Here is a 26,336-nt window from a genome sequence, read left to right on the forward strand (position 1 = left end):
CATCTGAAAGAATCTCTCCTAAAAATATTTAAATATTTTACATCTAGCTTTACATCTAGCATTTAACCAGCTATTCAATTTTACTTTGTCCTAATGGAATTATGGTATTTACTACTACTCTGAATTGAAAAGGAAGATGTTATGATACAATAAGATGGTGTTTAACAAATTCTAGTTAATAGTCTTTAAACAGTATACTGAGAATCTTCTTGTTTTTAATTCTAAACAGGTATTTCTTGTATATTTTCACTGGCCTAAGCTTATTTCCATTGAAACTGCTGGGCACATTACTATCAAGTTGAGGGATATCAGAGTCAGGCCATTAACAAAAGCTCCAGAAAACTCCTGTATTAAGCTATTAATTATATAAATGGAAGAATCAATGACTATCTGTCAGAAATCTGAAAGATCTCCAGTTAAAGAAAACAACATGAGTCTACCCTATATTAATTTGTACAGCTCTTCAGTCTGAGTTGTTCTTTCTATTCCAAAACAAAGGCAACCAGCATATCCTTTAAGAAACTGTAAATGCTCACTTTTCTACAATTTGGAAAACAGCTGAGGTTAAGTTTAACATTCAAGTTGAGTTCACACTGCAGCTCTTTTTTTCTGCATAAGGACAGAAGTTTTGAAGACAGGAAGAAGACTTTAAATAATTGTTTGAAGTTCCACATTAACTGTCACTGAAAATTCAGGCTTCAATGATGTTCAGTGCTCAAACACACAGGTGCAAATCTATGAATAAACCAATTATTTTACAAGATGAACTAATATGCTGCATATGTGCATTTCTACTCCACTTGGTCACTGAGGATCTACTGGGCAGAAAACCCATGAAATTTACCAAAAGCCTACTTTCTTTCACATTGTGTATATAGCTTTTTAACTTAAAGAAAATCCCAGCAGTAAGCTTCTAGCTGTAAAAATCTTATCTTCTTTCCTTATTTATTCTGACAAACACATCCCATAGCTGCTACTAAATAATATAAGAAGTGACATACTCTTCATTAATTGGATTATTTTTTACCTCTTTGTGTCAGTTTATCAAATCCCAAATGTTTCTTCCACCTACTGCATATCCAGACTGACCAATGTTCGGCTAATTCTTGATCTCAGTTCCCAGTTGCATAGAAGGAAAACAGAAGAAACCCTCAAGCTCTTTTAGTTCCAGCTCCCTTCCCAAAATTGTTAGATACAAATTAAATGTCAACATATTATACACTCTTTGTAACTAATTAAAATGGGGGCAGATAATGGTGTGATTCATTATTGTCTAGTTGTAGTTACACATTAACATGATTTTATTGTTGTCAAAGTAGCTAAAACCATCACCTAATCCAAAAAGAAAAAAAAAAGCCACACTGTTGAAATAGTTTCTATATAGGGATACAAATTCTGGGTAAGAGAGTGATAGACAGTCACTCTATTAGGATATCATCATCATAATAATACCTTGTTATCACCCCTTCCTCGCTATTTTCTGCTTCACATATCTGATCTGCATTGTGCTAAATTCAAAGGAAACCCAAAGTCTTATAGCACTGCGGTCAAAAAATGAATTTGTAGTGTCTAGATCCAAAAATGCCCTGAGGCCTGACTGGAATGTTCCAGTCATTAACAGTTAAAAAGCATGATCAATTAAATACAAATGATGTATTGCCCTATGCTCATGGCCTAAATCACTAGCTGAGAAATCACATTCATGTACATGAACTGCGACTGCTTTTCATTTTTTTTTGTTTTTTTAATATAAATTACTGTGAAGATAACTTCCCTAAAGAGTAATCCATTAAAAAAAGAAAAACAGAAATATGTTGCTGAATTCTCATAAGAATGGCAAGGAAAGTTGAAGTACATTTGCACTAGACTAAATGAGCACATTATTCTCATCCAGTCTTCACCATCAGCCTCAATTTCTGACTGTCTGGATGGAAGACATTTGCTCTGAAGCAAATTCCTTCATATTATCTTATTACAGGATCCATGACAGCAAACTTGCAGCCCTCACAGGCAGAAAAAAACTGGCTTCACTACCTTGGCCAGGTTTGCAGTTTCAGCTGTGACCACTCGAGGAATTACAGTGGCAGCAGTTGGTCTAAGTTCTTACATGAAAGTCAATATCAGCTAGAACTTTGTTGTGGATTTTCATAGAGGCTTTTCCTGTAACTGACCTCTTCAATGAAGACAAAAGGGTTTTCCAAACATTTTTACTATGTTACAAAAAATAAAAATTAAGAATTTTAAACCAAGTAAAATTTCAAGCAGCTGAGAGAACAGGAATAAAAAATATTCACAAGAAACAGTTACAAACAATTTGCCCTACAGACCCATTGCATCTGTTCTCTGTTCCATAATTCCTGAATTTCAATTGTGTCACAGGAAATTCTACAGTGTTCTCTACTCCCACATAATTTCTCCTTCCAGGATTGTAAGGTTGCTATAGTTCAACCACCTCCACCTTTCTCCATTCTGAGACTCTGTCCCTTTTCTTGCTTCTCCTACAAGTTCTGAAGACATGTGTTCCTCAGCCATCTCAGCTGCTCACCAGAGGAGTCACGTCCTTTGCAAGCTTGAGATACGTCTCTTCTTTTTTAAAGGAATGTAATTATTTTTGTACGTATTTATGTACATACACACATAACTTTGATGTCATATCTCTTTGAGAGTCTAGAGAGATACATTGCTTAAAAATGTTATTCACAGAAGACAACAGAAATTCAATTAAAACTTTGGACTGGGGTTGTACCCCAAATCTGGAAATATCTGATAGTCTTTTCAGTGGATTGAATGACTGTGTGATTCTTTTTAATCAGAGATGAAAGGAACAGTACTCTACTTTCAAGTTTAAAAGGTCCACTCACCTTTCAACACCCCCAGTTCTCCATCTCTGCGTCCTGTGACCTCTTGGTCACTAACAGACTGAAAAATGGATACAACTGGAGCTGGGACACCAAGTTCACAGCACTCTACTTTGTTGACTACATGGACCTAGTGTTCATATATGGACCTGATCCAGCTGAAATCAACAGAAGGCTTTTCATGGACTTCAAAGGTTTTTGAAGTATAAAGCCTTATAAGGCTCAGCTGTGGAAAAGATCAAAAAATGAAGATTCTTGGTGTAAACTCCTAGGCAAGTGCTTTTTTAGTGCAAGGTTTACATTTGCCAGGCACCAGCTACTAAATATCAATACAGATGTGTCTATCCTCTATAGGCTGCTCCTGATACTCAGTCATTATTCCTATTTTCAATCTTTAAAAATATGGATGGTAAATTACAGCACTTTCTTTTTCTGTTTACAAAAGGTGGCTATGTACTCCAATCCAGCTCGTCAGAGAGAGCAAAAATTCACATAGAATGGCCAGTGGAGATGTAGGTCAGCTTGTGAATAACAATCTCTATCGGTAAACACAAACTCAGCACTCAACCTTAAGTAGTTACCTATTACAAAATGACAAATGATGAGCATCTGGAAAATCAGTATGCTTTTCAAGCTGTCTCAGAAGTGTAATGTTTTTTCCTTATAAAACACTTACTAAATCAAATACATTTAAATTAAGTTCAGAGCACTAGTTAATCACAGAGACAACCCATATTCAGACAACAAATAATGCTTTAGCAATAGTTTTAATATGAATACTACCCATCTGAACGACTTCCTGCTCTGTATTAAGTGGCTGTATCTTCCAATGGAAAAAGATTTACATTTTAGAATTGACAGCTTTTTTCTTTCAGAAGTTTTCTAATGCTTTTCAAAAGCAGCATCTCCTCCCCCTCATCAATATGACTGTGACATTTAAACTATTATTTGCCAATATTTTTCACATATATATAAAATGTCTGCTTTAAAACCTATTAGTAATTCCTGTTGAATTTATTGTACCTAGTATCCAGCATATTTACCAAATTAACAGCTATTTTAATGTCACAAACACAAACATAAATATTTTTTTTAATATATAAGAACACACAAATAAATGTGAGAAAAATATCTTGGCAACTCCCATTGTTCAGTACAATTGTTCACCATTCACTTACATTTTCATGCAGTTCACTCACTTGTATTTAAACTTACACTTGAGACACAGACAAGTATTTTTATTTAGGAAAGCAATGAGCAAGGCTGAGTCATCTAAACTACTAGAAAACAATGACCAGGTGGTGGAAACCCCTGCACTCAAACCAACTGTGCAAGCGTTCACTGAGGCCAAAGAGATTTGGGTCTGGTTATGAGAAAGTTAATTCAACTCCCACTGAAATCAGGGAGCTTCATACCAGACCAGGTTACAACAGCAAAGACTAACTATAGCTCAATTACACAATATGGTGAACAATGAAGCTGTTTTCACTAGGTGCAACTGTTGTTATTCAAAAGAAACCTTTCATTTTCACAGATTTTCCCTCTGTTAGATCTGTGCACCTTTTGTTCACAACTGGAGATCTTGATAATAAGAGCACACTAAATGCCAGAATAATTACCCAAATTATATGCCATATGAACATTAAAAACAGGAAAATGATTGGGATTTTTAATGAGTTTTGAGAAAAACAAAGTAATGACAAATGCTACAATTTGTCTGTGGAAATAAATTAACAGCAATGTGCTTTACAAGACATATGAAAGTCAGAATTATTTAAGACAAGAGCTATTTTTGGAAAGGAGATGAGTACTGAAACAGCAACAAAAGCAGATGGCACACATCTTCACATTTAGAAAAGGTTGCAAACATGTCCCAAGAGAACTGGGCAGCCTGTCCATTGGAACTGAAACATTCTGGGAATAACACACTACATATCTACCATATCTCATTACAAAGGCATCTCATTACCACACATCTTCTCAAAAGATTTAACAAAAAACAATTTATAGTTTCAAAGTTATTTGAGACAGTTACAATAAATGGTTTCTTCATGACTTCCAGATTTTCTACAGCAGAGCACAGAGACACAGGCACTCTAGACTTTGAGCCTGGCCACCACTTTCCCAGCTGGGACCCACTGCAGATTATTGCAGGTGCAGGCACTTTAGAGTTACAGGCAATTTGAAGGCAGATGTGCTGGCATTTAGACAAGTAGCTTCCTGACTTGTAGGTGAAATCTGGTATTGCTTATCTAGAGGTAATCACTTGCACATTATTTGCTTGCAGATATAAAATCTGAGAACCTTTTATTACTTAAAGAATTGCCTGTTTTTCTTCAAAAATTTCAGTTGTCCTGAAATGCAACAATCCTTTTACAACACTAAAAACAATCTCCTACTACCATATAGTTATCAGTCATTCAATATAACAAACTTTTAAGGCTTTACTCTTCCCTTTTATAGCTACTAAACACTATGCAACATATGGCTCTATTAGCTTAAAATAATATTTTTCCATACTTTCAAAAACAATTTTGAGTTAGCCTTGGCTCATCTAGCTTAGTACTAATTCCTAAGTACTAAATCATAGTATATTACAATTAGATGTACACTAAATCACATTTACAAGAGGAAATTTCATTATAATTTCCTTCCATATATCACAAAACTGGCTTATCACTTGAGGGATGTCTATGTTGTATCAAAATTTTCAGCCACAATTCATGCACTTCACAAATAAGTCAGCATGAACACAGAACCCCTCGGTGACCAAGGTCATCCACAGTGTTGCCTGTATGTTTGTAACCAGTGCCCATTTTAATGAGTTTAAACAATCTCTCACGATCCTGTTCAAGCAACAATCAAAATTCTAGATCAGATATGTATTTACCTCCATGTACCTGGATTCCCCCAGATGAATAAAGAAATGGATTTGCTAAGATTCAATTTATTACTAATGACTACCCCCTCAAAAAATTTAAAACTATAGTGAGATGTACCAATATCTAAAAGGACTGGAAAAAATTGATTTAGCATTAATATTTTGGTTTTAATGCACTGACAATCATAAATGGTCATATGTGAACTCATGCAAGAAAATATAAATCATGAAAATCAATTTAGAAGCATGTAACAGTATTTAGCAGGCATTATATCTTTAAAATGTAGCCAATCTTATTCTCTGTTCTAGTCACTCCTCCACACCTGGAGTGCAAGATCCAGGATTGGGCTCCCCATTACACAGAAAGAGATGGACTTAGTGGAGGGGCCCAGAAAAGGGATGGTACTAACTCTCACATAGGAAGAGGCTAAAAGAACCGGGAATGTTTAGTCTGGAATAGAAAAGCCTAGATGGTTTCTCATCAATTTTTCTAAGTACCTGATGGGAGGGAGTAAAGAAAATGAAGTCAGAATCTTCTCAGTGAAGCCCAGTAACAGCAAAGAGGCAATGGCCAAATCTGAAACATGGGAAACTTCACCTGAACATGAGAAAACACCTTTTTTTATTAGTGTGAGGGTGGCTAAACACTAGAAGAAGTTGCCAGGAGGTGCTGTTCAGCCTCAGGTACTGTTACTCTGTGAGCATATGGCTGTAACCTCTCCAGTGACTCCACACCACAAACACAGGCAATTTTATTGGCTACTACCCTAAACTCTCAGGGCATGTTCTACCACCCTCTCAGCTTTGGACCCAGTAAACAAGACTAACCACTCCTCTGTCTTAAGTAATTTATCAAGTTGCAATTGTTACACAGGAAGACACTTGAGCTTGAGAGGTCTATAACAGATACCCAGCTAAGACAAAGATCAGCAAGTTCACAGGTCAAAGAAAACAGTTTGCTCTCTATAACATTTTTTAGCCTAAGTAGTTACAGTGATGTTCAAGCTCTTATTCACAAAGAAAATTTTAAACATCCCAGTTTTACAACATGGCTCAGATGGCTGGCAAAAGAGATGAAAATCCAAATTGATTTTTCACTCAACTTGGAAACAAAACTAAAGGTCACTGCCATGCCTGCTCCCCCAAATTGAAAGGAGTTCATCCACAACTAATATCACAAATGGGAAAGGCTACACCCAAAGATAGAAATGCAAGGAATTTAGTCTCATTCCACAAAAAAAAAAAAAGCAGGCAGGTTATGCAGAAAAGCCCTACCAAAACTAATCTGAGAATTCAGGCTTCTTGTTCAGCTGTATGAGGTCCTTGTTTATATCCATACCCTTTTCAAGAAAACAAAAACTTGTGCAGTAATTGACTTCATCTTCATGAGGGCTTTACCAACTGTACTAAATTACTATAAAACTAGATTCACAAACAAACTTTGAATACATCAAATTAAAATGTGTACCTTTCTCCTGGAGATCAACTAAAACACTGAGACAGAAATAGCTTTAATAAGAAAATGTTGAGAGAAATAATATATCCAATGACATCACTGTAGAACTTCTGTCCCTAAAACAACATGCCTTTTTCCATGCTGGATTCACAGTCTTGGTGTTTCTTTTGTACCCAGACACCTTAGTCCTTCCTCTCATTGCAAACTAGAGGAGGAACTGCTCTTCCCATTTTATAAAGGCACCACACCATACTCAAGCATGCTCTTTTAGATAACAGCCAAATGCACACAACACTGATTATGATAAAGGACTGTAAGGTTCAATCTACACCTTCTCCTCCTAAGCAGGCCACTTGATGGTCATGGTCTTGCTTACTGGAAGAACACTCTTGCCATCCTCCCCTCTTCAGGTGTTTTAGGGAGAATTTTGTCAGAAAAAGAAGAACAGCACTAGGAACTCTGCTTTATCAAGGCAGTGACCCAAGAGCATGGAGAGGTTCCACTGAATGCTCCAATTATTCCCTCATACATCTTTTGCAACAGTCATAGTAAAACTCTAGTGTCAACACCCAAGATGGCTTAAAATAAGTACTCTGAACATAAGGCTAGAGAGATGAGTTCTCTTTGCCCTTACTCTTTATGGTCACAGGTCAGTGAATGCTTCATTTGGTGCTGTCCAGGGGCCTAAGTTACACAGTTGGGATAAAAATGCTTTTTCTCATCTGCAAAATTTCAGAGTAAGCTAAAGCCCACTGTTGAACACATTCCAGTAAGAAGAGATATGTTGGAGTCCTTTCATTTAGACATTAAACATAATTCTCTACTGTGGATAAGCATGTGATTAAAAAGATTTTATATAAAAGAAGAATCCACTATGACCCCTTCTGCTTACATCTTTTTGTTTGATTGCTTAGGATGACAGAATTTTGTGCTAGCATGCTCTCTGTGAAAGTTCATGGCCTGGAAATAGGCCATAGATATAAAACACACGCATTTCATTGGGTGTAAGACTCATGTGGTACATAACTCTCATAATGATCCCCTATATCCTTTGGTATAACCTCTACATGGAACTTCCCAAAACCACCAGAACTGGAAAACTCCCAATGCCATGGGGATTTTGCAAGAATAAGCAGGCATCCATGTCCCTTCAACAAACATTCTGAAGACCAAAGATTTTTTATTCAGGTGACTGATTCTTCTTCTAGCCCACATCAATAGTCTACATGGAAAAAAAAATATTATTTGACCTTTGCTTCAGTTAAAATAATTTCCTACTGACAATGCACATTTAAAATAGGCTAAGAAATGCTTCCCAAGTGTAAATTAACAATTAGGTCTTTTAGAAAGAATATATTTATTGAAACTTTTAAAAATATAGACAGTAAAGAAAAATGGGTGAAAATTCTCTGTGAGGGGGGTGGAAATTAATTAAAATCCCTGGTGAACATTTGGAAGTTGGAAGAATAGTAGCTGCCACTCAAACAAGAGCCAGAAGGTATAGAATTAACCCAAACTTCCTATTCATACTACCTCATTATCTTCAAAAAGTTATTAGTAATGTGATTTTAGTACCATAAGCTATATGAAATTAAGTTTCTGTGAAGTTTTGGGGACATTATCTCTTGCAAAGCATTCAGCTGCTGTCTCCCTAACCCCCACCACTGAGGCTGTATCTAAAGCAGGGCTGAGAAATGAGTGGGTCAGTCTTCTTTCAATTCTTGCCTAACTGGGAGACACTAGAATTCCTTCCTGCTCTGATTGGGAAGACCTAGTGTTTAGTTTGCTTCAAAGGTTGAATCAGATTACAAGATAAGTGGGCATCTGAAATGAAAAGAACTCCAGAAATTGCTACCAGTTGAGATGAAAAGGGGAGAGGAATGGCTAGAAGGAGGGAGAAAATAAAGGAATGGAAGGAACATCACACCCTTCAACTCACATGGAATAATCTGGCCCAAACCTGCATATCCTATAGTCCACTGTGTTTTATCAGTCTCCTGTGAGAACATTGGATGCTTGATGTACTTTAAAACTCTCCTCCTTTTCCTCATTATAAGACAATGGAGAGCTTAACTTTTATAAACGAGAGCACTTTATCTTCCAAACATTACAGTCGTTTCATATCTAACAGGAGTTTAATCCCTAGTAATTAAGATAAATCACCACTTGCTTTAGCAGGTTGGGGTTAAAACTCTGAGATTTCCAACTGATTACAAAAAACCAGCCAGTTATCAAGTCCTAACTGAGTAATTCCCTAGTTATTTCACTCTAGCTAATTAAAATGTAACCACGATTGTTTGGCAGTGTGCATTCTGTCAGCAGTTTTACGTTGAAAAAGAAATCTTGCCAAGAAAACACACAAAAAAAGTGGGGGGGAAAGCCTTTCACTACGAATTGGCTTGCTCTAAACTGCCTCTTTAGCCACTGAAACTGTAAAACAAGTAAGTTACAACCGCCTGACAACGCAATAAAAAGTACTAACCACTCTCGGGGATAATGAGCTGTATTAATGGGTATCCTCCTCGCAGGCTGTCCCGCGATGCACGGACCAGGCTGACAGCGAGCGCTCCGCCGAGCCCCGGGCCAGGGCAGCCCCTTCTGCACCCGCCTCGGGTCTCTCAACCCAAATCCGGCTGCAGGCACCCCACCGACATCCCGCTGCCCTTACACCGCACACACTCAGCTCTCCTTTAACGCTCCTTTTTAATTTATTTCTTTTAAATTGGTTAATCCTTAAATACCTCTGAGACCTGCCTTTGGTGCCAACACCTTTGCCCCGAACGCCAACTCCACCCAAGCAGTCGCCCGGCATTCCCGGGCCATCGCGGACCGGCGAGCCCGGGGCGAGCGAGCGGCGCGCTCCCGATCTGTGCCAGCCCGGAGGGCCGAGGTGCTCCCGTCGCACCGAGCTGGCCACCCCTCCCCAAAGGGGCTGCGGTGCTGGGGAGGGAGAACGCCTAGCAGCTCGGAAAGGTTTCCATCATTTGCGTGAATTCGACCAGGTGTAATATTTGCGCAGTGAAGAACAGGTGGGTAAAGGAAAAGGGAAAGGTGCGTGTGTATCTAGAAGAGGGGAAAGGACGGGCAGACACCCGCTGCTCTTGCGCTAGCGCCGCACTGCTTCCAGCTTTCATTTTAAGGCCCGCAGGTCTCCCGCCACTTCAATTATCTTTCTCCCCACTATATCCCTATTTCTCCACTCCCGTTAGCCAGAGATGTGCCTCTCTTGTCCCAGAAAGAGAAAAGAAAAAGCGATACCCCCACCCTCATCTTCCAGCAGCTCAGAACCAAGTATTACACGTTCATGATTATCGCTCCTAAAAACAGGCTCAAACTTTCCCAGCGGGCTGGGGAAGCGAACCACCTGCGGGGGCCTGGCGCAGCGGCAGGCGGAGCCCCGCGGGATCGGCGCCGCACCGCGCGGCAGGACGAGCGCACCGCCGGCACCGTGTGGGAGCGGCGGCCGGGAGCGCCGGGCACCTGCGAGGAGCCAGGGCACAGCGGGCCAGGAGCCCACGGCCCGCCCACAGGCACCGACAGGCACCGACGGGGCTCGGCGCTGCCGTGCCCACCTGTCCGGCGCCCCCAGGTGCCGGCCATCCCCTGGGCGTGCGGGCCCCAAGTTCGCCAAGAGGCGCCCCGGCCCCGTCCCCCTTGCCGCCCCCACCCCGCGCCCCGGGGACACCCGCTGCCCTGCAGGGAGGGGGGCTCCCTGCGCGGTGCCGTGCCCCTACCTGGAAATGCTTGAAGAAGGCGGAGATGCGGGTGATCTGGAGGCTCAGGCACCTGGAGGTGCATCTGGCGGCGGCGAACGCCTCGTCTTGCCTCCGGGCGGCGGCGGCGGCCCCCGGCCCGTCGGGGCTGCCGCAGGCGGCCGTCACCCAGAGGAGCAGGGCGAGGGACACGCCGGGCGCCCTCCGCACCATCGCTCTGCGGGCGGCGAGGGCAGAGGGGCGGCCGGGCGGCGCGGGGGGCTGCAGGCGCCGGGGCGAGCTCGCTCCCGCTCGGCGGGCTGGTGCCGGGCTGCGCCGGGGACGGACACCTCCGCGCCGCAGAAACTACACAAGAAAGTTCAATCATTCAACTCCCCTCACCCCCGTCCTGCCTCCCTCCCGCCCGCCCCGGCCCACAGCCCTCCCCCGCCGGCAGCGGGCGGGCCGATGCTGGCAGCGGCCGCGCCATTGGCTGCGCCGAGCGCCGGCGGCGGCGGGCGGGCTCCGTGCCCGCGGGCAGGCCGGGCCGGCGGGGGCGGCCGGAGCCTCCTCTCACGCCGCGGAGCCGTCCCCGCTCTCACCGGAGCCTTCCCCGCGCTCACCGGAGCCTTTCCCCCTCACACCGGAGCCTTCCCCGCTCTCACCGGAGCCGTCCCCACACGCCGCCACCTGCGGGGCACGGGGCGGCCGCGGAGCGCTCGTTCTGTCCCCACACACAGTCCTGTCTGTGCGCCAGGGCCGCTCGTAGCCAGTCTTAACACCCTGGTTAATTCCCTTTTATTTCCTCTTGTAAAAGTCAATTTTATAAAAAGGACAGGGACGCGAGAACGGAGGGGAATCACTTTCTGAAACTCGGTGTTCCTTACAGAGTAACACTGCGGTGTGCGCTTTCCAAGGTGAAACACATACATCCTCTGAAGAGTTATTTGAAAATGAAAATCTACAAGTCATTACTCCAAATATCTCTGTGTAGTAGCTGCAAAGATTAAAACAGCACCTTGAGCAGTAAAACGGCCCCCATATATTAAATACCAGCCCGACATCCTTGTAGCACTGAGGTTTCCTACCGCATTCCTCTCCTGTGCACGCTGCAGGGGCTCCTCCCGTCGCAAGTATGTGCTGCTAGAAAGAGCAAGTGGATCATTTCTCTCCGGAGCCTGTGGATTGAACCTCCTGAACTTGAAAATCCCACGGTTGTATGAGCTGAAATGAGTAACTTTAGGCCATTTTCAGGAGCTACGTCAGTTACTACTAGAAGTTTAGTGTGGTTATCAAACCCCGTATTAAAAAGACTTCAAGAATCATCTTTACTGGTATGACTCCTAGTATAAGTTAAGTGTTCACTAGCAAAGTCAACTAAAATCTCATAAAAGTCAGCAAGATCTTAAACCATTCTGATACTAATTTTACATAGTGTAATTCTTCTATGAATGTTTTTATATATACAGGTGTGAAATAAAACCGTATTCCCCGATGCTATTATTCTCACCAGACTATGCATACACCTTTCATGCATATCAGAAATTCAAAGAAATGAAAAGGTCTGCTACATCCCAACTGGGAAATCACTTGCTATATTCTACCATTAGATTCTAGCTATAGTTTTACTATCTTGCCACAAAATTAAGGCGCAGATAAGGAAATAATTCCTGTTACAAGTATTGCTAACATACAAATATAACAAAAAGCCAGGCACATTTTAGTTTAGATGTGACTTTGCAGCTCATGGTCTCTCTTGTCAGCTGTCAGATATCTTCACTTGAGAAAGGCCAGAGAGCCAGAGTCAGTCCTGCCAGTGTTACCAAATGGCGATGACAGTTTGTGCCCTTGGATGCTCGAGGGAGCACCGCTCCAAAAGGTGAGGTCACCTGCCACATCCTGGCACAGAAGTTGCCCTGCTGTTTGCCCTGTTTACCATACTCTGCTGGCTGTTCTGGAAATGCCCCAGCTAATCAAGGAATACCATCTCAAGTGAAGCCTTCCTCATTTATGGAGCTGGAATGGTTACCTTTCCTCTTGTAGTGAGCAGAGATCATAAGGGGGGGTCACAAATGCTTTTCCTAATTTTGACTGATACCTCACCACCAGAAAACTGGTTACTTTGCCTGATCCAGCATCTCTATATTTACAAAGTAAAAACAGCACATGACAGAACAACACAGAAATAAATCCACAGTCTAAGCAATGTTAGGACTCATAGTGGTGATCCCATTCAGGCCTCAGTGTTAAATTCAGGACTTCCCAGTTTCTAGCTGACAATCTTTTAAATAGTGTTTCTTAAGCCTTGACTAAAACTTTTGCAACTTTTGCCTTGAGCCATGAAAAGAAAATTGCTTTGCTGATTCATAGTGTTTACAGGCACACTGAATGCATTGAACTTTTACCACAGATAATAAGAACTGCTTTAAAAAATATGTAACTTTCTGTAAATCAGATGCAAATCTAGAAAGGCCAGAAAATTCAGTTGATATATCCCCTCCATGTTAGTACTAATGCCTTTTATGTCATTTATTAAAAGCTCCAGCTTGAAGTAAAAGGGTATGAATCCTGTTTCTTTTGTTTTATAAGGTCTGGTAGCAAAGGGCATAGAGCTCTTAATGATTAAAAAGTTAGTGAATACACAGTTTCCTCAGTTGCTTTTGTTTGAAAGTTCATGGTTACAGAGATCATCAGTGTAGTCACTAAATTCCTTCTCAGTAAGGGCTGACTTGGTAAGCACACAAAAGGCTGGCTGTTCACTTCCAGTAAAACTGTAGTCACTCAGGTCCTGTTCCCCTACGTGGAGATTATGCAACAGGCTCGGTAGCTCAAGAATTTACTAGGTAATTAAAACTCACTATGGACTAAGTATCTGTTAGACTAGATATGCAAGTTTATGCAATATACTAATTTTAAGGGTGTTAATAATTTGGCTACAGAATAAAGAAAATTGGAAATAAATTATGTATACATTTCAACCAACCTGTAAATATAATTATGGTCTTTAACCAGATAAATAGACGTATGGATACATTCATATGTTTTGCTCACTCTTTTTCTGTTACCAAATTACATTAAATATTCTTTTTGTATTAGAAGTAGTAGAATTAGTGTTAACAGATTCTTGCAAGTGCAGAGTATTATTTTTCTGCTAACAATATCCGCATTATTTTCCTGCCTATGCTTCAGAAGAGTCTGACAATGCACGAATGAGTTTTTTTGCAAGCCAGGGGTTGTTTTTTCACAGGAGACAGCGCCACATGCTGGCACTGCGAGGCGAGAGCCACCGGGCATTGTGCCGGTTTAGTTCTGCTTAATGAGTTGGGTTTAATCGATTCCGAATTAAGATAGCTTCATCTTAAAGAATTGCTTCTTGCTCTATAGGGAACTGCCAACATCAGGTTCTAATTTCAGGCAAAAAAAGAGATATTGTTAATGGTAAAATATTTACTGTTTTCATATAAACCACTGTATTCTAGCTCACAGATTTAGTTTATTGTATTAAATCATGCTAATGTGCCGTTTATTGCTCACTTTTCTTTAGCTTTAACTACATTATGTCAAAAATGATTGTAACTCTGGGTACAACATAATCCCCCAAACCCTGCTCAGGAACTCGGAATGCAGGGGTGCCTCTCCAAAGTGCTTGTGTACTAATGGAGGCACTATGGGGAGCAAAGACAATGAGTCAGGGATGTGTCTGCAGCTGCAGGGCCATGATCTTGTCAGGATCATGGAGACTTGGTGGGATGGCTCCCATGACTCATGTTGCAGTGGAAAAAATATCTTTTATGAAGGATGGGGTGAGGAGGGGAAGTTATTCGTTGTGTGAGAGGGCAGTTGAAGTGTGTGGAGCTCAGTCCGAGATGGGTGAGAAGGGAGATGAGCCCATAGAACTCTGCTAGACCAGTCCTTATTCCTCTTTCTGAGCTTTGAAATTAGACTATGTCCTATAGTTTTCAGCTGCTCAAGGGAAAATCGGAAATTACCATGGAAAATAAAAGGATTTTGAAAGATGCTTCCACAAAACCATTTCTTTTGGCAAGTAAAACAATGGAAGCCAGAGCAGACACTGAAAGAATTAATTTGTGCCAGAAGTTGTGCCATCCGAGGACAAACGCTCATGCCTATGAATGGGAGGATGAGAAATACTTTCTTATGGCTTTGAACAGTCCTTCAAGGTTAGAATACAACTCCATTCCTTTGTTAAGGACTGCATAGCAACTCTTTTTTTCCTCAAGAGTTCTTATGGGTGGTCTATATCATTCCTTCCTCATGTGATCCCTGAAGTTAATGACCTCCTCCAACTCCTTTTGAGAAATAGAATTTTGCATAATTCTAGGTCAAGCCTGTGAGTAAATTCCAGAAATCCATCTCTGTGTTTCCTAAAGCTGAAATTTTTCATACATGGGTGGAGTCCTTGTAATAATACTTTCTCCTGGAAGCAATTCAATAGGAATTTTCTGCATCGCCATTTCCTCTTGAACAAGAGAAATAAGTTATAGGTAGTAAGAATATTAGTAGTGCAGTTATCACAGTCACAGTATAGGCAGGATGAAGTGATGATTCAATGTCCCAAAAATCTCATCATTTGTGTATAAAGCAAGAGGAAATCGGTGTCTATCCAAAGATTTTTGAGGAAACGTAAAAAACCAATTAGGTAATTTTGAATATGTGGTAAGTCTCATATTGCATGTTTGAGAAACACAAGACCAGTGAGGTCTGTGGAGGGGTTTGAAGCAAAATGATGGGACAGTTTTAGTGAGATTTTTTCCCAGGCATTAAAAACATAACTAAAATCATAAAGATGCTTATTTTAACATTTAGGAAATGAAGAATAACTGCTGACATAATCGTTGTCTGTAAGAAGGATTGAGTTTTTCAGTGTTGATCTACAATTTAATGTTCTGTGTCTTCATGCAATGCAGAAGAGAAGCAAATTCAGAAATACAAAGTCAAGATGACTAAAACAGAAGGCTCAGAAAGCACCTTTCACTCTGCTCTTGGCAAATAAATATTTGCTACTGTAACAAGGACAGAGAAAAGAAGTCACAATATTTAGAATGGAAAATTCTAGGAGTTTAACTTCATGGATGAATATAAAGGACTGAATATTAGAGACATTTTGCCAAAGAATTCAGATTTAGACAAACTTTAATTTTCAAGATGTGAGGATCAAGCCCTTCGACTCAAAGATGATCCTGAGTAACATTTCATCCACAAAATTAAAGAAAGAAGACTAAATGAGATTAATTAGGAAAATGTTGCACTTGAGACTCCCATAAAGAAAGGTCAGAGGCAAGCTATGCTATTAGTTGAATGAACATACTTATTTCCTCCCAGGGACTCTCATCTTTTTCAGGGTCACACAGAATAGGGCAAAGCCAAGGCTTCATTCATTCCAAATCTGTGTCTTCAACTAGTTTGCAAAAATAAGTTTTCCAATAAAAATATATCTTACTGTACCTTCCCAGCTACTTCTTGTCTCTTCAGTCATTTGATCTGATTTCTGGTTTCAAACAGTCCATAATTCTTTGTCTTTCATTCTGTATATGCCTTACTTTCCTTCTGATTGCACTAGAGCATATTTTTAAACAGGCACCTCTCCTTATATCAGGAGAGAAAACAATGTAAAAAGAAATACATCTTTAAGGTATTTTTTTTTTCTGTAGTTGTCTTAAATTAAGAATGTGTACTTTATTTCTAGTCTGACTGCAGTATTTAGAAGTTTTAGACTTTGAACTTTTTTCCACCTATTGGGTAGATGAAGACTTCCTTTCACATGGAAATCCAGCTGAAAATAGGTCAAGATGTATCTGAAGCTAAATCTGGGATATAAGGGAGGGTTTCCCTGCAGACCATGATTAAGTTCTTTTATAAATGAACCAAACTAGAATTTCTTTGTGAGGTGTTGCTGTATTGTAGATTCTGTAAATCTGGTTTTTTCAGAGGCTTTCCAGCCTTGGGGTGTATACCTAAGGACTGGAGATGTGATTTTAGTAATGGAGTCAATAATACCATACTGATGAAATATGGCATCTATAATCTGTCTTTATTTATCTTCAACTTATATAGTTAAGAGCTACATTATTCTTAGTCACTCTATTTTGCTGGGAGCTCATGTTCAGTTGGTTACTCACCAGACCCCAAAGGCTTTCAGAGACAAAGGCTTTCCAAGAAACATTTGTGTTTGTGAGTGTGACCTACTTTCTGTGTTCCTAGATGCACAGTCCTGCATATGGCAGCATTAAAATGCATGATGTTTAAAAATGAATTCAGATTACTGAGTGATTCAGAATTCTGTATATATTATTTATCACTTGAGTCAATGATCATGTCACATGGAAACTTTGTAAAAATTGTTTTTATTATATGTTTCTAATCACCAATACACAAACTAAATAACACTGAGTCCAGAACAGACAGCACTAAACTCATTAATTTGTTAATGATTTTTCATTTACAATTAGTTTTGGAGAGAGTATTATTATAAAGATATTTTTTCTAGTCCACATAGCACAAATGTTTTATACTAATTGTTGCTGAATGTCAAATTTTAGTTAGAAAGTCACACAACAGAACAAGTAACATGCTTTTGACATTGCCTTTGCCAATCAGATTTGCAATCATCTAAAAAGGCAATATCAGATTTACTTTTTATGTGTGTATGAAAATTGTTTCCATGCATTTATCAATTCAATTTGCTACCATACTTGCCATTATTGCTTTTGCCAAGGAGAGGAAGACCTATCAAGGTGAAAATCCTTTTGGGCTTGAAATCGATCAATGGATGTGTGTGGAGTCTGAACAATTGTAGTAATTCTTTTTAATTAGCCTGAGTCCTGTGCAGCCACCCAGCCTTTTACACAACACATATCAGTTCTCTATTCACATCAATGGATAATTTTAATATCATTCATACTTCAGGATTTATTTACAAATTTTTTAAGAAAACATCATTCCAGATACCAGAACTTCAACTTAATTAATTGATCATTTTTAAACTTACCTAGCTAATAATTATGAAGCCTTAATACTCCTGTTCAGTGTCTGAAGCGACATTTTTCAAACAAAAAACAGTTAAAAGTAAGGCATAATGTATAAAAACATTGTGTTCTCTTGAATTAAGAGGAAACCTTTTGATGTGCTTGAGAGGTTGTTGTTTGTGTATTCTGTCCTTCAACTTAAAGTAATGCCAAAAGTGAAAGAATGAAAAATGGCAATCATTAAGAAAAAGCTGATCCTCCAAATTTGTTTTTTATAGATTCTCCTCGTCTGTGTTGCAAATGCTAAGATTTTAAATACAGAATAATTCATACTGTTGCTCACAGTCTTTTCTTCAAGGTTAATTAATTTTGAAATTAATAGAAGGAAAATCCATAGCAATTTATTTGCCTTTATACCAAATCTTTTATTAATTATACTAGAAATTATTAAGTATATAACTGTGCTTTTGCATGTGTGGACAGACAGAACTGTGAAAAATTCCTAAGTGTAGTGAAGGACTCCAGAAAAGTTGCTTTCTTTGCTTCTTTTCACATGGTAATTAATTTCAGTGGTGTTGTTCCTTGTGCCACTCAGAAGAACAGAGTCTGGTGAAGGTTCTGTCATACTCCCTGTCATACCAAAACTTAGGGGGATGTGACCAAGCACAATAGTAACAGGGAAATCAGTACTGATATGCATCCTCCAATGTCTTCAAATATGATGTTGTTCTAAAAAACACTTCAGTGATCTGTGCAGTTTGTCAGTTCTCAGTATGTGTTGGTGCTGCCCTTCATCACTTTTACTGTTTTCCCAAATTTGAAGTTGAGGTCTCTTGCAAGCTTGGTGAAAGTGCACTCCATCACTACCTGCAGGTCACTGATAGAGGTGCTAAACCTGCCAGGTCCCAGTGCAGAGCTCTGTGGTGTCCTCCTTTCACAGGCAGCCTAGAGTAGAGCCTGCAGAGTGCTCCCCACTGGCCACCCCTCCCTGGCCCTGCCCATCCAACAGGATTTTTTCCATCCTCCTCTCCAGCCATGGCCTGTGATGCTCTAATTTGGCCACAAGAAGAAATTAGTTATGACTTAGCTAGATATGTGAAATGAGGCTGTCAAATGTCAAAAATACATCCCCTATTGCTACTAAGCAGAATTCCTTCTGTTAGCCTCCAAGGCTAATTTTGGACTGTATATCTCAAGCAACATGATTGATTTGTCTGATTTGTCTTTACAAATGTCACTGAGCAGAGTCACTGGCAGCTTGTCCAGTATCAGTGTATGTACTTAAGATATTGGGTACTCAAGAAATTGGGTACTCATCAGGCCTTCACTGGCAAGAACTATTAGTTGTAGGAACTTCCCACTTTCTCCTGGCTAAGAGAAAAAAATCCTTTTTTTTTTTTCCCTTTCTACGAAACCTCTGAAAATTTGGTTCAGAGTTTGAAGTAATCAGAGCTTAATAGTAAAAGAATTATACAGTGTTGTGGCTCTCCCACAACATACATTCCAATGTTTTTAACATTTTGTTTTAACATTTTTTTGTTTTTTAACATTGAAAAGAATACATGAAGCAGTTTGATGCTTACATTAAATAATGGGTTTGTAATGAAGTGTTTTACACAGGGGAAAAAAAAAAGGACCAGTGTTTCAAAAATGCCAAAATCAGATTTGGAATTGATTTTAAGAATAATAAAATATTTCAATTTTTTTTTCTTACTGTCACATTCCAGTAGCAGTGCTGTAGATGAATATGCTGCTGCTGATATGCCATGAACTAATAATTATAAAAATAACAGATAGGATAAATTTTGAAAATCTATCAAATTAACAAAAAAAATATTATTACAGGTTGTTTTTTCATTTTAGCTAAGTAAAAATCACCTCCAAATTATGTTTCTAGGAGTTTTTTTTAAGGTTTAGTTTTAGTTCCACATCAGAATGAAAACCTTTTATGAAGTACCACATTTTCAATTTGAATTAGGCTGCCAAGAATTTAAAAGGCCCGTCCACTGTCTTATCAAAAGCTATTTAATAGTTGTAATATCTAGAAAAAGATGCATTGGTGTCTGGCATTTCTGATGTTTTGGTGATCTGAAACAAGATGAAGATCCTCAGAGAATATTTGGGTTTGTACTACTCTTTGAACTTCTCTAATTTAATTGAGAATTTGGAGATATTGCACTGGGCTGGATGTTGAGCTCTGGACACCTTTTCCCATTAGTATCAGGTCTATTCACCCTAGCAGAAAATACCCTTTCCTACCAACTGCTCACATTAAAAAGTAAATCACAATTTTAATGTTGATTACTGCAATGACAAACTCTGTTGTTGTTTTATATCATGGTCTTGACAGGAATACCATTTTTCCTGACCTGCTCAGGTTATTTGTGTAGCTTTTTCACTTGTGTAATGCTCAGCCTTGTTTAGTAATGCCTGTCTGATCATCACTTTTGCTATGAAGACTTTAAAAGCAGAAAGACAATGGATTTGTCAAATGTTTTATCCCTACCAAAATTCTATGGTTGTCATGGTAACTATGGAAAGGAAGGAAAAAAGGAGAAGCAGGCTGTGATTTTCTTAAAAGATATTATTTCATGGTTGTTAGAATTAAAATTATGAGAAAATATGGCAGTTTCATCAGTGCTCTATAAGGCAAAAAAGAGTTGTTCTTAATTTTTACAAATAAAGAAGAAAACAAATCATGTTTTATGTTCATTAGAAATGACATCAAATCTTCCTTTTCATTTCAGTCCTCCTAGCCCAGGGCATTCTTGACAAAATAACAAAACTCAATTCAACCTGTGTATTTTAACAGCAAAAAACCCTTTCATGAACATTATAGTTTTTGAGAGCTTTCATTATGTTTTTCTACCTTCTTTATCACTTCATCCTTACAAAGGTAATATTTTTCACCCTCTTAAAATAAAATATAATGGCTTTGTATAAGCTAGATCCCTTCCTACTGACAAATTACATTGTGCTAAAGGGCTGCATGACAATTTAGAAGACTTAAAACATTTTAAAAGCCTATAGATTTCACTGATGATTTTTTTTTCAGAATTGGTAAATTACTCCCCATTTCCTGATTTACCTAGTTATTTTAAAGCCTAGTCAATGTAAAAATGAGTGACAGGATCAGATTATAAAAGATTTGCTTCCCTTCTTCAATCTCAGGAAAGCTTATTATTTCAAAGTATTCAATTTGGAGTAGTCCATTTATTTTCACATTCAGACACACAGTTTCTATGTTGCCTGAGTCTTTCCCTCTCCAAAAACTTCCTGGAAATGGACAGATGAAAAATCTATGCAACTGCTAAATAATAGTGCAGTTTTGTCACTGTTGAAGAAAGGTTTCAAGAGTTTCAATACTCACACTCAGGGTATTTGGAACATACTTTCATTTTGACATAAATGAAACTGTAGGGAAGCTGTCCTAAAGACATAAAAAGTTGAGCTATGATGGTCTGTGTGTTTCATAGTTTCCATGAGAGACATCTACCAGTGTAGCCCAAAACTGTTTGTGAGTTTTGAATGAGTCGCATGTCTACTTTAACAACTCTTGGAGAGGTGTTTTCATGCCAATTTGCTGCATCACACTGGAGATATTTAATTAGTTTTTCTTTGCATGCTGCTCCCCACTGAACTCAGGAGGATCCAGTCCTTATGTGACAATGGCATACACTGCTGTGACTGAATCTGAGAAGTGAGCCAGTTCCCTGGAATACAGTATTTCTGCAATTCCTGTGATGTATTTGTGTAAAGATTTGAGTGAATGATTCAGCTCTTTAAAATTTGATGTATATATATTTCCAATAGAAGATGACAGCTTTATCTTCATGGTTTTTGTGCACCACCTGAGGGAGAAATCCCGTGCCAAATGTGAGTGAGGTTTGATTGCATAGCTAAATAAGTTAGCATTATGATCACCAGAAATGGATACAAATAATTGTCAGGTTAATTTTGATTTTTAAAATTTTGATTTTTGTAATTCCTAGTTTAGAATGCTTGAACATATTATTTTAAACCATTTGGTTTAGATGGAGCTTTATAGAATATAAAATATTAATATCTAAAATTCCTTTGCTCAGTAGTTGTCCTGTATCTTCAATAAATACTTTTAAATCGAAGTTTTAAGACATGTATGTAAAATGAAGTGCATGACAACATAAGAGTCATGTTGTAAAGAGGCCTTCTGCAGAAAACCTTGAATCTAATAATCCCCACCTGATCTGGTTTAAATGAAACAGTGGGATAAACAAAAGCATGTCTGTAAGTAAGGGTTTTGATTTTGAAAGGCCAAACTTTAAGTAATTGTGAGAACTGATTAGAGACAATAACTGGATTGAGAGTCTAAGGACTTTAATATAGAAAAGCCATGCACATTGACTCAAGAGTAAACTGTATCTGGAATTCACAGGCTAAGCAAAGAAGAAAAGGTTGGACTCAACATCCCAGGACTTGTAGAGTTAAATTACCTTCAGACTTGTAGAGGATATAAAAAGAGGAATGCTAAAAAGAAAAAAGGATTTGTTTTATTTGGTATAGAAAGAATAAGGGTAAAGATAAAGACTTGCAAAATACATTTTATACATTAATCAATAAATTTAACAAGTATAAAAAGAAAGAAGTGAATGTCATGATAGAAAGCAGAGGTAGTAATGAAATGTAAGATTTTGTTAGTGTAGCTCTAGCCTAGCATGCCTGTTGTGCTTCAATTTCCAGTACCAGTAATGAATCAGAGCACCAGGCTCTGAGTCTCAGCCTTCCTGCAGCCCAGCCAAGTGGCCAGGAGTTAGTTACATGCTGCAGGACTTCCTCTTGCCACATCATCTGGCATGTACAAAACAGCATTGCTAAGAATCCCTGAGCAGAAAACTCTGAAAAATTATAATTTGCAAATCTGATTGAAATTCTGTATCAAAGGAAGAATCTGCAGAAATGAATGAAAAATGTGAATGACCACTGTTTTATTTCCTGTCATTTTTGCATTTGTTGATATCTATCTTTGAATCAGTTTTGATTTTACTGGTTTAGACATATCATAGTATTTATCAACAAGAATAGATTTTAAATAGAGCATAGATATTTTAAAATTCCATCTTGCCATACTTTAGAAAAAGCTTTCAAAGTAAATTTTTTGGAGTTTCAACCAGATAAGTTAAAACAGGCCTGTTCAAGAACACCTAGTATTCTATACATTTATTCTTAAATTATTATTTTGGTGGAGGATAATTTCCTGGTGCAAACAGTTTTTCTGTACAGAGCAGAACAAGTTTTCTGCTCTGTGGAGGATGGAAGTTCCTTCTGCATGGTGTTTACCAGGCAGATATAGTTTCCCTTAGCTTGCTGAGAATACATAAAAGATTCACATATATTGTGTTAGAAGAAAAATTAGGGGCTGAAGTAATTGTTTAACACATTTAAAAACCACATCACAGAGACACCATCTGCACTTCACTAGGGGCTTGTTCCAGCTAGAGCCCAGATTTGTCCCCAGAGCTACCAACACAAGGAAGCTTAATTCAGTTTTCCTTGGTCCTCTGTCTCTAGTTTTGCAGAAAAGATGAATTAGTACTTGCATATAGCCAGACACCTTTCTCACAAATGTTATTGAATAAGATCTTGTTGCCTGAATAAAATATTGCTGCTAATGGATGCATTTTCTCACATAAAGCAATTAAAAAAAATATATCCCGTGCTTTGTAGCCTTCTTGTCATTACCCCAGCATTACCCCAGACAATTTTCTATTATGTAATCTTCTAATTAGAAATCCTCTCATTCCTTCTCACACACAGCAATTTTCTTTTTCCAGTTTTTTTTTTTTTTTTAAATTTAATAATCTAGCTAAGGAAATTGGTGTCTATTTGCAGGGATAAATCAAAAGCAGTGACAGACTTGTGATGATGACTGTTTTAGAAACACATGCTTCATTAAAAAATTAATTTTTGTTACCTAAAAAAAATATATCTGGAACGGTCAGAGACTTTACAAACTTAGGCTTCTCTTCTGCTGAGTTTTGTGGTGTGACCCTGAGTAATTCTTTTCACTGTCCTTGCTTCATTTCCTCATCTTCAGAAAGAAGCCTAGAGTTCTTTCTATTCCACAGAAGCTGTGTGAAGAGAAATGATGATAAGCAATGTGAAAAATCTATCCAAGGAAGAGTGATACTCATTTACTTACCTGTTTAATACACATTTCAGCTGCTCATTTCTGGTTTTCTTCATGCTCACTGGAAATAAAGAAGGCACAGGGCACAACTCATCTCATCCTAAAAGCAACATTGGAAATAAGTGAGCTGAACAATGTGCCTGTTCCTCTCCACTGATTGCATAGGAAATCTCAGGTGTAGGTGTGCAAATGTCTGTAACTGCAGGTATTTGGTCAGATTACTCAGAGAAAGAACTCTGAGTTTCATATAATAAGGAAGTTCTATTGAATTCAAGAGAGTACTTGCAGGCTAAATCACTGCCTATCACAGAATGAGAGAAAAACAGTCTGAAAGAGGCCTCAGGAGGTCATCAACTCCATGCTTTTGCCCACAGGCAAAATCAGCTGTACCTGCCAACTCTGATAGAGGCTAACCTAACCTGTCCTTAGAGATTTCCAATGACTGAAACTGAAAAAGCTCTTCAGGCAATCTGTTAGAGTGTTGTCATGATCCATGTCATTAGAAAGTTTTAGTTAATATCTATCTCAAATCTTCCAAGCTGTAATTCAAACCCATTAATTCAGTTTCCATCCTCTCTAGGCAGGGAGAACTGATTGTTTTGTTCTTCATTCCAGAAGCATTTTACATTCTTGCAGATCATAACAATGTCATCCTCTTTTACCTATATTTTTTATGGGTCTTTTTCCTGTAGTACTTTTTCGTAGTAGTACACTTTTCCAGTTCTTCCTTTGTAGGTTTGGTGATTTTTTGAAAGTGCATTTGTACATGTTTTAAATAGAAGATAGAAGGGCATCCTTCCAGTGTTAGTGTATATCAGGTGTAGGTCCCAAGGTTTTGGTGTCAGAAAGGGAGATACAGGAGTGTGCGAGGAGACCAGGGGCTGCCCCAAGCTGGACACAGCTGATTCCAGCTGGGTCTGGACAGAGCCACCAGGGCACAGTGCTGGACCCAGCAGCCAAGCTGATGGTGCCCTTGGCAAAGCATATTTAATGAAGAGCAAAACACCACAGAGCAGTGAGGAGTGAGGAGAGAAAAAAAAAAAAAAAAAAGCATAAGAAATAATCCTCCAAACACCAAGATTAGCGAGAAAGGAAACAGGTACTCCAAGTACTGGAGAACATTCCCCTGTGGCTTGTGTAACCATGCTGGTCCATATATTCACACTGCAGCCCAAGGAGGACCCAATGCTGGAGCAGGTTTTATGCTGAAGGACTCCAGCCCATGGAGAAGAGCTGTTCTGGAACAAGGGAAAACTATGAAGAGGAAGAAGCAGCAGAGAGAAACCATTCTGTATTGATCACAATCTCCATCTCCATTCCCCACCTGCCTTGCAAAACCTGATGAGGGAGGAGGTCAAGACATTGGAAATGAGGGGGCCAAGTTGATTTTGAGGGGGAAAACTGTCTGGGAGAAAGGTCTTTTACATTTGTATCTCACCACCTGGTTAAACTTTTAATTGTCAAGGAATTAAATTAATTTTTCCAAAATTGAGTTTGTTTTGCTTGTGGCACTAATTGGTAAGTGAGCTCTTTGTATTTATCTCCACCCACGAGTGTTTTCTCTGTCCTATTGAGGAATGGGAGTGAGAGAGCAGCTGGGTGGGTGTCTGGCAATTACCCAAAGTCAACTCACCACATTCTCACTACAGGATAGTCTTTCATATTAAATATTTTCCCTACTTTTTAAATACATTCTACATATTTAATGTAAAAAATGAAAGTCAAATAATAAGTCTTTTCCTATCCTATCTTTCTATCACAACTTCATATTTAAAAAAAAATAAAAAATATAATTCAAACAACTGGACTTGCCTATGCAGAACTCAAAAATTTAAACCAACCATCTAAAGCCCTGAAACTTCATATCATCAATGATTTCATCTGCAAGGAGCAAACCAAAAAATGCTACTTATTTTATTTTAGAAAGATCAGTCATTACTAAAAAAAAGATTAAAAAAATCCAGCCCACTCTCCTGATGGTTATATTTCTGATTAATTACGGCAATTCAGAAGTCTCAATTAACAAAGATGTCATTTCAGCCATTCATTTAGGAAGAAAATAAAAATGTTCAAAACAGTGGGAATTTTATATTTTTACTTTATTGCTTTAATTATTTTGGAAAGAAATTACAAAATTTTAAAGTCAGAATACATTTTTCTCATAATGATAATGGTATTACATATTTTTAAAAAAAAATTCTGCCTTCAGTCACATCTTTCAATATAACTTCATAGTCTAAAATGATGCTTTAAATCTGAAGCTCATTTTAACATTTTATCTTAGAAGTAGATTGAGA

The 26,336-nt window shown here is 38.7% G+C and overlaps 1 protein-coding gene across 1 annotated transcript in view; it reads right to left on the reverse strand.

Moving 5' to 3' along the window:
• The window catches only part of ANOS1 (anosmin 1), a 126,381-nt gene extending 115,110 nt beyond the window's left edge, over positions 1-11,271 (reverse strand). Inside the window, exon 1 of the mRNA XM_056501306.1 lies at positions 10,930-11,271. Within this exon, the coding sequence (XP_056357281.1) occupies positions 10,930-11,121 (192 nt within the window). The 5' untranslated portion in view covers positions 11,122-11,271. The remainder of the gene's footprint in view (positions 1-10,929) is intronic.
• Between the last annotated feature and the right edge of the window lie 15,065 nt (positions 11,272-26,336).

Source organism: Oenanthe melanoleuca, chromosome 1 (genome assembly GCF_029582105.1).
Source record: "Oenanthe melanoleuca isolate GR-GAL-2019-014 chromosome 1, OMel1.0, whole genome shotgun sequence".
NCBI classification, from domain to species: Eukaryota; Metazoa; Chordata; class Aves; order Passeriformes; family Muscicapidae; genus Oenanthe; species Oenanthe melanoleuca.